Source organism: Orcinus orca, chromosome 19, assembly GCF_937001465.1.
Source record: "Orcinus orca chromosome 19, mOrcOrc1.1, whole genome shotgun sequence".
Lineage (NCBI taxonomy): Eukaryota > Metazoa > Chordata > Mammalia > Artiodactyla > Delphinidae > Orcinus > Orcinus orca.
The window spans coordinates 9,143,824-9,155,000 of record NC_064577.1 but is presented as its reverse complement, the minus strand read 5'-3'; the positions used below and the strand labels follow the sequence as shown (position 1 = coordinate 9,155,000).

At 49.0% G+C, this 11,177-nt stretch overlaps 1 protein-coding gene across 3 annotated transcripts in view; it reads left to right on the top strand.

Moving 5' to 3' along the window:
* The first annotated feature begins 6,520 nt into the window (after window positions 1-6,520).
* The window catches only part of NCBP3 (nuclear cap binding subunit 3), a 29,422-nt gene continuing 24,765 nt past the window's right edge, over window positions 6,521-11,177 (top strand). For 2 of the 3 annotated variants that reach the window (XM_033423194.2, XM_033423195.2), the window contains exons 1-3: window positions 6,521-6,762; window positions 8,722-8,787; window positions 10,686-10,791. In XM_033423194.2, the coding sequence (XP_033279085.1) occupies window positions 6,580-6,762; window positions 8,722-8,787; window positions 10,686-10,791 (355 nt within the window). In that variant the 5' untranslated portion in view covers window positions 6,521-6,579. The remainder of the gene's footprint in view (window positions 6,763-8,721; window positions 8,788-10,685; window positions 10,792-11,177) is intronic. The other variant, XM_033423196.2, reaches the window with a different exon arrangement.

The following is an 11,177-nucleotide window of genomic DNA, read 5'->3' as shown; positions in this document are numbered from 1 at the left end:
GGTCTGGTCCTTGGGAGCCACTGCTACTCCTCATGGGGCAGAAGTCCCAAGTGAAGCCTCACAGGAGTCCCTGTGATACAGGCCAGTGTCCTCCCAGTGCCCCCTTAGCCTTGGGCACTGGTACTAACTGTTTGGACCCGGCAGCTCCCTGCTCGTAGGAGGCCTCTCCGTGGCCGTGATGAGAAAAGTCATCTTTGAAGTCAGATAGCCTTCATCTTGAATCCCAGCTTTGCCATGTAATAGCTGTGTGCCCTTTGCAGGTCATCAGGGGAGTCTCAGCTTCCTTGTTGGTACGATGCAGACAATACCGGCCCCTCCTCGTGGGGCTCTTGTGAGGTGAAATGAGGCATTTGTGCCAAGCATCTGACATAGTGCTTGGTACATAGTAAGTACTCAGCAAGTGAGACCCTTGAAAAGCAACCCAAAGACCTTTCTGCCTCTGGGGCTGCCTGAAGCCAGCCTTAGAGACCCGAAGCGCAACACGTCCTGCATGACTGGCATTTGCTCATCTGCAGAGCTCCTCACCAGGTGCTACTGGAGACCAGCCGGAAGGAGATCAAGCCAGAGGCTGCCCATCATGGTGATCAGTTTTTCTATCTGAGAAATGGAGACCAAAGCTGCTGCTGCCTGTTTCCTGGTCGTCCTGCAAAGGTCCCATGAGGGCTACACCAAGCCCTCTGCGGGAGGGGGTCCTGGCCGCCAGGCAGAAGTTCCCCAAACGCCACTCCCTCCCGACCCTCGCTGTCCCTCAATTTTGGACCCACCACCTCTCGCTTCCTTACTGGTCTCTGGCTTGGTCCTCAGTGCTCCGATCCATCCTCTTACAAGCTGCCAGAGTGGTCTTTGGGCACCCACCGGACCACGCCCACCCCTCTCAGTGCTCAGCCTGGGGTTTGAGGCCATTGCCATTAGTCTCCCGGGCCTCCCCGACGCTCTCCTGACCCATGCCCCGCCCACCCTCCCTCCAGCCACTTCTTGCTCCCCACGGCTCTTCAGACTCACTCACCCACTCCTCCCAGACACGGCTATCCCCCACCCCTGCCTCCGTTCATCAGTGTCGGCCCCACCCTCCAAGGCCTATTCTGCAGTCGGGAAAGATCCTCAGGTTGGTTCATCCCAGGTGTTGGTCACCAAACCTCGTGCCTGGGTTTGACAGTACAGATTGTCACGCACAGGAGCTTCGAATAGGACCACGATGTCATTTCGCCACGAGGACAGCCACTCTACGTGGCACGCTAAGGTAGGGAAACTGAGGCTCGGAGTCACACAGCGAGTTAGGGAAGAGCCAGGCCAGAGCCCAGGCCTCCTGCCCACACCCCCACCCGGGTTCCCACGTCAGCGGCTGGGAAAGCCCGAGAGCCCAGTGTACGGGGAAGGACACCTGGGAAGATGGGAGATGGAGGTTGCGCTCCCAGGCCTAACCACGGGGGAGCTGAGCCCAGGCCAGGGTGTCCAGCTGAAGGCTCGGGGCAGTCTGAGGTTTGCCCTGAGAGGTTCTGGTTCCTCGCGGAGAATGTCTCTGGGCTCCGGATCCCACAGGAACTTTGCCCGGTCTCTGCTCCCCCCAACCTCTATCATCCTGTATGGTCTCAGCCTGAAGGAGAGGAGGGATGGGTGGTCAGGGCCACTGAGGGTTCCAGTTTTTCCAGGGGAACACCCAGATGCACTGGGACTCATATATACACGTCACAGGTTATAGATTCCCTCCCCTGCCCACAGGCTGGCACACCTACGCAACCTCCCCTTGGGCAAACAAGCAGGCCTATCTATGGGGCTGCCTCCTGGGCCACTGGGGATCCACTGAGGGAGGCTGGGGAGCCATGCGGTGGATGGTACTGGGTCCTGGGGGTCAACTGAGGCCCAGAAGGAGACCAGGAGGGGCTGGGAGGAGACTATCCTCTGTCTCACCTGCAGAATAAAGCCCTGGCCGCTCCCTGCCCTGCTTCAGCCCCCTGACGGACTGGGTGTCCATGGCTTAAATGACCACCTCCTGTCCCTGGTCCCTTCCTGCGCGCGCGCACACACACACACACACACACACACACACACACACACACACACACACACACACAGACTGACCTGGATCTGCCCTCTGAGGTCTCAGATACATCCACTTCTCCAGCTAGCATGACCCAGGGAACAAAGTCTGGGACCTCTCACTCTCCAGGGCAGCTGCCAGTTCTCACCCAGGTTGGGCTGACAGTTTATCATTAGCCCATGCCAGCTCTGTGGTCAACTTCCATGCTCTCCCCACTGCCTAGGCCCCACCATCTCCAGGTCACCTCCTCCAGGAAGCCTTCCCTGGTCCACAGCCCCAGAGGCACCCTTGGCACGTGGTCTGGTGTCTGGTTCATCTCCTATAAGACTGGAAACAAGGCCCAGGGATTGCAGCCTTACCTACCGGCTGAGTCACTTTCACAACTTGTTATCTGTCTACTCGCTGATCCGCCATGATGAAGACCATTGGAAAAGCATCTCTCAACTGAATCGCAAGCGTGGGACTTTCCCTCTGGGAACCCCATTCTCTCCACCTGATCCCTAGTAAGCCTCTTCGCTAGCCTGTATATCTCTGGCCTTCTCTGTTCTTCCCTCCCTGCTCCTCAGCCTGCAAACTAGCTCAGGTCTTCCCTTAACTATTTCCCAATTTCCACCGCCTTGGCTTTCTGAAGGCTGCTGTCCCACACTCCCAGGCATACAGGAAGAGCCCCTCCTGGCTTCTCTCTCAGATGCCGTCTGCGCAGACTCCTTCTTCCCTGTTACTTCCTGGGTCAGTGTGTCCCGTCCCCAGCAGCGCTGGTCCCTGCTTGCTCTGGTGACAGTGGCTGATGCTCTCTGCACTGAGAGCCCTTTGACAACCCCTCCCCCCAGTCCTTTGGTCTCCCCAAGACCTTCCCTTCCCCATGGCCTAGGCACAGGTCCACACTGAAGGAATGGAACCACAACAATGGGGAACCGCAACATGGGAAGGGGCTAGTTAAACTTCTTCGCCCTCGGTCTCCCCCAAGCGCAGGGGATCAGCCTTGAGGCACAGAGCTTTCACAGGAGAGGATCCACATGCCCTCAGGTGCTCTCATCTTCTTTCAGGTAATCTTGCCAACATCCACCCACCTGCCTGGGAAATACACCCCAAAGCTGAGAGAGCTCCCAGCTGTAGTCTGCCCTCTCCCATTCCCAGTTCAGTGTAAACATCAGTTATCAACCTGGCTACATGCTAAAATCTCCCAGGGAGCTTTTAAAAAATCATCCACCCTTAGAGATTCTGATTTATTTTGGTCTGGAATGTAGTCTGGGTGTCAAGGTTTTGTTGTTGTTGTTGTTTTAACAAACAGACTTTATTTTTTGGAACAGTTTTAGGTTGACAGAAAAAATGAGTAGAATGTAGAGTCCCATACTCCCTCTCACCTGCCTCTCCCGCCCCCCAGTTTCCCCTGTTAGTAACATTTGCCTTAGTGTGGTACTTTTTTTTTTTTTAAAGGTGGATATATGACATAATGTATTTTTTAAAAATGTTATTTATTTTTTTATTTTGGGCTGCATTGGGTCTTTGTTGCTGTGTGTGGGCTTTCTCTAGTTGCGGTAAGTGGGGGCTTCTCTTGTTGCGGAGCATGGGCTCTAGGCGTGCGGGCTTCGGTAGTTGTGGCACGCGGGCTCCAGAGTGCAGGCTCAGTAGTTGTGGTGCATGGGATTAGTTGCTCCGCGGCATGTGGGACCTTCCCGGACCAGGGCTCGAATCCGTGTCCCCTGCATTGGCAGGCGGATTCTTAACCACTGCGCCACCAGGGAAGTCCTGTCTGTGACACTTGATCACTTCTTTTATGAAACTCTCCAGTCTGTCTCAGTATCCCACTCTCCTGGTTTCTTCTATGAATAGAAAATTATCCAGACATTGGAAATAAGAAAAAGGAATAGGAAAAATAGCCACACTGATGTTGTTTCAGTATAGTGCCGGCTGCTCTCTAACATGCCTGTTCCACCTGGGATCATCTCATTCTCTAGGGAAGGATACCCTGGTTTGACTTCCGATTTACTATTGATTAGGGTATTTTACAACTCTGTAAGGGCAGAGGTTAATTTATAGAAAATTCACAATGAGCAAATAATTCTTTTTTTAAATTTATTTCTTTTGAGTAAATAATTCTTGTCCAATAGTAATGCAAATTTTTTCTGTCTGGTAGAAAAGGGAACCCCAAAGGTTACAGTTTCTTGCCTTGCAGAGCATTAACCTCCGTGGTTAAATTCATTTCAATATTCCTTTGATTGACCAACTTGGTATTCATGCTCAAATTCTCTTTTGAGCTAGTCTTAATATCTTCCTGGGGACTTCCCTGGTGATGCAGTGGTTGGGAATCCGCCTGCCAATACAGGAGACATGGGTTCGAGCCCTGGTCCGGGAAGATCCCACATGCTGCGGAGCAACTAAGCCCGTGCGCCACAACTACTGAGCCTGTGCTCTAGAGCCCGCGAACCACGACTACTGAGCCTGTGTTCCACAACTACTGAAGCCCGCGCGGCTAGAGCCCGTGCTCTGCAACAAGAGAAGCCACCACAATGAGAAGCCTGTGTACCACAATGAAGAGTAGCCCCTGCTCGCTGCATCCAGAGAAAAGCCCGCGTGCAGCAAGGAAGACACAACACAGCCAAAAAATAAAATAAATTTATTTTAAAAAAAGACCCAATGCAGCCAAAAATAAATACATAAATAAATAAATTTATAAAATCTTACTGATGTCCTCATTCATTAATGAGGATTAAAAGCTTTGACGTGTTCATTTAATATTTGGGAGTCATGTTTTTTAACTTTTTTGAAAATTGTTCTTTGCCGCTACTAGTGTTGTGACCTCACCTCAGCAGGCTGCACTGAGGAAAGGAAGGGGCAGTGGGGGTGAGTTAGGTGAACAGAAAGGTACAGGCATCAAGGGCTTTTCTGACAGGAGTCTAGGACCCCTGGTGTTTGCTGGATGCCCTGGCTTGCCCTGGATTCCTGATTCTTATGCCAGCCAGAGGTCCCCCAGGGAGCTGGTTCTCCTCTAAACTGTGCTGAATTGCAATGCCTGAGTCCTCGAGGCTCTTACCCTGGAGGGAGAGGGGCCTGCGCAACCTTCTCTGCTGGCCTCCTGATGTCCATAGCTGAGGAGGGATTGCTTCCTCCTCTCCCCATGCCCCACCCCCTCAGGCCTATGGAATACATGTAATGGCGCGGTCTGTGACTGTGGCCCAAAGCTGGCCAGCTAAGCACAAACTTTCTTTAAAATGTTCTTTAAAATTCATGCAAGTGCATTCCATGCATTTAACCCAATCTTGTAACTACTATGTGTCCCTTTCATCAAGGAAAACTAGCCCTCTACAGAGCTCCATCTCGTGTTTGCTCTGTGTTTTAGACCATATTTTAAAAAAAGCAAAACCAACCAAACAAAAAACTATGATGTACTGTACCCCTTCTGTTTGATTCTGTATCTACATATAATTATCTCATTTAAGCCTCACAACCTCCCATGGTGGGTAATGACCCATTTTACTGATGAAGAAATTGAAATTCCAAAGGGTTAAGTAGCTTGCCCAAGGTCACATTTGGTGTAAGGGGCGGAGCCAGCCAGCTTGAGACCCAGGTGTGTCTGATATTGATCATGTTCTCCCTTGGTTTATAATTATTTGCTTCTCCATTGTCAGAGCTGGTAAGGCCTTGGAGACCCTAGGATCCCACCTCCACCCTCCTCAGATGGGAAGACAGGACCAGAAAGGGGTCAGAACTAGCCCAAGGTAACACGGGGAGGAAGGTGCAAAATCAGGACTCAAAGCAAAAACTGACCAGTGGCGCCCTCTGGAAGCCTAGAGGACACTCCCTCTCTCCCAACCAGGTTCTTGTTAGAAATGTCCGCAAGAAACCATGCTCAGAAGTCTCCAGTAGACCGAGCCCTTGGGAGACACGAAATTAGCGTTCAAGCTCACTACCCTCTTGGAGTCTCAATTTTGCGGTATGTAAAATGGGCCAACTATTGGGAAACTTGAGACAAAGGTTGTCAAGGCAAGTGCATTGTAAACCTACAGACTTGCCCAGAAGTGACAGACCAAGGCTCATTCTGGTTGCCAAGGCTCACATCCGGATTTTGTCCTTTAAATAGCCTGTCACCTTGGGTAAATTTCAATGCCTCAGTTTCCTCAAATGTGAAATGGGGATAGTAAAAGTAGAAACTTCATAGGGTTGTTGTAAGGATTCAAGCACTTGGAACAGTCACTGGCAGGTAATGGTAATTCAGTAAAATTAGCTTTGATTACAAGTTTACTGCTCAAGGTGTAGCTATTTTCTAAGCCCAGACTGTAGCGAACTGCTCCAGGCCCCGCAGAGGGGTGGCCCTCCAGCAGGCCCTGCCTCCGTTCCCACTCGGTCCCGCCTCCTCTTCACCAGATCCCGCTCCAGCCGGCCAGGGTTCCTCCCACCACCAGAGGACGTAGGCGCTGAAGAGAGCCTTCTAGCCGCAGCAGGCGACGCTCTAGGTAGCGGCTGCTCTGTGGCCTGTGGCAGTGGCGCTCTAGCCCGCGGTGTGCGGGGCGAACTCTCAGTGGTGCGGCCGGCGGGCGGCGATGGCGGCCGTACGGGGCCTGCGAGTGTCGGTGAAGGCGGAGGTCCCGGCGGGGCCGGCCTTGGGGCCCCCGTCGCCTGAAGCAGAGTCAGGTTTGGACCGCGGCGAGCCGGAGCCCATGGAGGTGGAGGAGGGCGAGCTGGAGGTCGTGCCGGTTCGGCGCTCGCTAAAGGAACTGATCCCGGTACGGGCGGGGGGCGGGGGCGAGGGCGAGGAGGAGGTCGCTGAGCGAGTGTCCCGCGCCGGTGGGGGCCGGAAGGGGAGGTGGCCGAGGCTGGGGGAAGTCTGGGGAAGGGATGAGGGGGGCGAGCGCCCGGGGGGCGGGGGCGCCAGGCTTGAGCAGAAACGGGCAGCAAGAGAAAGGACGCTGGGGCGCCCGGAAATGGGTGTTGAGGGGGCTGGAGGAGTTGGGGAAGAGCTGGGGGGTAGTTGAGGACACCCCCTTCGCTGCCCCTCGGAGTCAGTCTGTGCAAGAGTGTGAATGAGGAGGGGTTGGGCTTATCTGGGGGCTTGAGATAAAGGGCGAGCCCCGGGCGGGAACAGAACCAGGAGCGGCCCAGAAGGAACTGTCGAGGGCGCGGGCATCCCGGGCTCTTTGTGGGTCCTACTCCGGTGGAGCTGGTGTCTGTTAAACATAGCACTCGCGGTTTCCCTTGGGGGAGCTGGGCTTGTCAGCTGCAGAAACTCTGTGTTTCTGTTGTGACTTGAGGGTCATCTTGTCCCCGCGCGGCTCCGCTGTTACACCGTGGCTCCAGCATCTCACCCTTAATGAAAACAAAACATCAGTGAACCAGCAGTGGTCCTTGGTCCCTCTTTTATCACAATGGGGATGCTGAGAGGTGTTTTTGCTTTTGGTTTGGTGGTCTTGTGTCCGGTTCTTAGGGCTGGTCTCAGGCCTGCATGGCTTCTCTCATGTACTTAATTTCTCACCTAACATGGACTACTTTTTAGCACATGTCTGCTAGTCTTGCTTTTAAATTAAGATTATGGAAAAAGATTTAAAAAAAAAAGGTAAGAGCACTAAAGACAGTAAACTATAGTGACTCTGGCAACAACAACTAACATAGTGGCATTTTACCATTTACTACATTATATCATTTAAAATATCACTGAAGTTGTGAAGTAGGTGTTATCCCTTCATTCCTTCAGTTCAACATGTACTTATTGCGTCCCCCACTTAGTGCCAGCCACAGTCCTAGGCACTTGACCAAGATCAAGACCAGACTGTGTCCTGGAGTTTATGTTCCAGTTGGGGGGACACAAGTAAACTAATAATTTACGGTAGTGGTGAGTGCTGTGGAGAGAATAAAGCATGTTAATGGGATGGAAGTGTGCAGAGGGCAGGGAGGGTGTGCAGAGCAGGAAGCAGAATGGCATAGGATGGTCAGGAAAGTCCTCTGAGATGGTGAAATTTAAGCTGAACCCTAAGTGACAAAAAGGAGCCATCCATGTGAAGATGTGGAAGAGAGCGTTCCCAGCAGGGGCAACAGTAAGTGCAGAGGCTCTGAGATGGGCACAAGATTGTTTTGTTGGAGAAAGGTAAAGTTCTGTAGCACAAGTGGGAGAGCAGTTAAAAGAGGTCAGAAAGGTAGGCGGATACCACAGAGGAAACCTAGGCCCAGAGAGGCCAAAGGAATTGTACAGTGTCATGTAATCAGTGAACGTCAGAGCTGTGATTTGAGTCCCCAGGCTTCCAAATCCCATCCTATTTTCATTGCACTGTGCTGTGTTTTCCCCAGAAGGTCGAGGTGAGTCCTGACTTTCTGCATTTTGGTGAAGACTTGTGCTCCATCTGGTGGCCTGGCACAATGAATTTGTCCAGTCTGGGTTGGGGAGATAAGTGACTGTGCATCATCTTGGATGTTTTTCATGAACGCCTTTAGATTTTCATTTACACGGATACCTTCAGTAGATGGAATTACTTTAGGTTGTGGATAGGCCTAGAAAAGCCTTCTTGGTATAGTAGTTGATTGCTACATGGAGTCACTGGGACAGGCTTCCCCATAATATGAGGTTGTCAGGGCGGGGGAAGGATTGCTGAAAAGAACGACTCTCCAGAAGGAATGGGTTGTCAGGCTGTTGTTTATCATGTGCTTGTGGTCGGTTGCTCGTTAGCAATTCTCACCCATCCCCTTCTTGTTAGGACACAAGCAGAAGATATGAAAACAAGGCTGGCAGCTTCATCACTGGAATCGATGTCACCTCCAAGGTAAGACAGACCATGATTAATTTATTCATTTTGAGAAGCAGGTGAACTTAATGAACAGATCTCTAGGAGAACAGCAATTATTCTTTACCTCCTTTTTTCTTTTGTTGTTGGATTGAAACTTTTTTTTAGGTTTAAATTTTGTGTTATACCGTGATGCCTTCATGCATCCTGAGAACATTCAGACAGCATTTGTGTGTTGTTGAATCCATGAGAAGATATAATCACTGTACCTAGATGCCTGTAATTAACCATGTTCAAGAAAAAGTTCTGCACTGGAGTGCTTTTTTTATGCTGTCCATTCTTTAAAAATGTGTAAACTGTTTCCACTTTAAATGAAGCAAAACGTGAAAGTGCCTTGCACATAGTAAGCCCTTAGTAAATGTCTTTATTCCTCACTGGTTGAGGCCGAGAAAAATACGATTTCCTGAATGTGTGTGTGTGGCTAGACTTTGAAGGCCAAGTGGACTGAATTATTCCCAGTACCTGGGAGTATTGCCTTTTATCTAGTGATTGCTGTTACTAGATTACCAGCTTCACTGTAACTCTTCACAGAACGAAACATATTATTTTCTTTACAATAAACAGTTGATACTTATTTGTTGCTTTAATTGCTGATGATATTCAGCTTAAACATTGTTTCTGATTTTAATGTGTGCAATTAAGTTTCAAACAGAGTTTAAGTTACAATTCTGAATAAATAATACTGTGTTACTATATTGGATGTGTGAAAGCAAAAATAAAAATAAGTATGTCGTGCTCACTTTTTTGTGTTTTATCTGGGTCTCAATCTCTGATTGCTTAAAGGCCAAAAGAAAGAACTGATCATCTTTTTTGACAAGAAAATAGAATAAAGTGAAGATGTTTTCTTTTTGTAATTGAAAAAGAAGTATACAGTACTCTTCTTAAGCCCACACCGTTTACCATTATATGAAACAAATATATGGGGGTAAGGGTGGTAGCCAAGAATTGGTACTTCAGTCTTACTAAAGGAAGGTAGATTAGTTATTTCCACTGGGAAAACTTAAGTGAAGAAAATTAGCATAACTATTGGGAAATAACAGAATTGTTGCTGCTTTACCAATCCCCACAAGCTTTCTATAGTCAGACCTTCAATTAGTGTGGCAAAGTCAATATACAATTAGTGAAGCTTCCTAAAAGCTATCAGAAACCCATAGTTGGACCTGGATTTATTTTACCTCTTGGAAAAAAAATTTAGGAAACTGATTGTTTTGTTTTTTAGAGAGCATCAATGCTTCTTGTCACTTATAGATGAAAACTGGCAATTCCGTGGGCACAAGTTTAGACTAGAGGAGAGAGTTTCTTTGCTTCAATGTTATTTTCAAATGCAGAAAAAGCTTTAGGGAGTGGACCGCTCAGGCAGACATAATGTGATAGGTGTGATTACCATGCACACAGACTTTGTGAAATGGGGGTGGTGGGGGGGCTTCTAGAAATAGCACTGAGATCAAAAGATCTGCCCCTTATTAGCTGAAGTGCCTCTAGCAAACCTTTTAACTTTCTTTGTGCCTCAGTTTCTGCACCTGAAAAATTGGAATGTTAAGATTGTTTAGTTACAATTTGTTTACATGATTCCTAATAATAAATGTCAAACCATTATTCATTACTCACTGAATCAACAAATATTCATTGAATTCCTGCTGTGTCCCAGATACAGTGATAGGCAATGATTCATTGTAGAGATTATTACAAATTATAGCACTATTAGTGTATACCCTCCCAGTCATTGACTGTGAATATCTAGTTCTTTGCAAAAATTATTAAAGGCACAATGTTGCTTATTTCTTCTAAGTTACTTGTCACTGCTGCATCATTTTGTGTTTGTGATTTAAGTTTCCTCTTCCATGTTTCACTTCTTTGGCTTTTTCTATACCTTCTAGGAAGCAATTGAAAAGAAAGAACAGCGAGCTAAGCGCTTCCATTTTCGCTCAGAAGTAAATCTTGCCCAAAGAAATGTAGCCTTGGACCGAGACATGATGAAGAAAGGTACAGGGTGTTCGGGGGGAATTTTTCCACATTTTCCCAGAGAATGACTTTTCCCTGCCAGGGCCTCATGCTTCTGGCCTTGCCTTGCGTGTCCAGTCCTCATCCAGATACTGCCAAAGGAAGGAACTGGTGAATTCCCCATTTCTGAGGTGACCTGTTAAAGTTGAGCTGCATTAGCTGTCTCTCAGATGTCAGAGCTGGGAAGAAGGAGATTGTCTTCTCTGAGAAGCCCCAGAGAACGTCACCTAGTTGGAGGCAGAGCTGAGATTAGAACTGTGCTTCTATGGACTCTTACTCATTTTCTGCTTTTAACATAGAAGTGTTAACTTTTCTTTGCCTTTAAATATAGTGGGAGTGTATCAGAGTGCGACTGTCTTTTAGGGGAG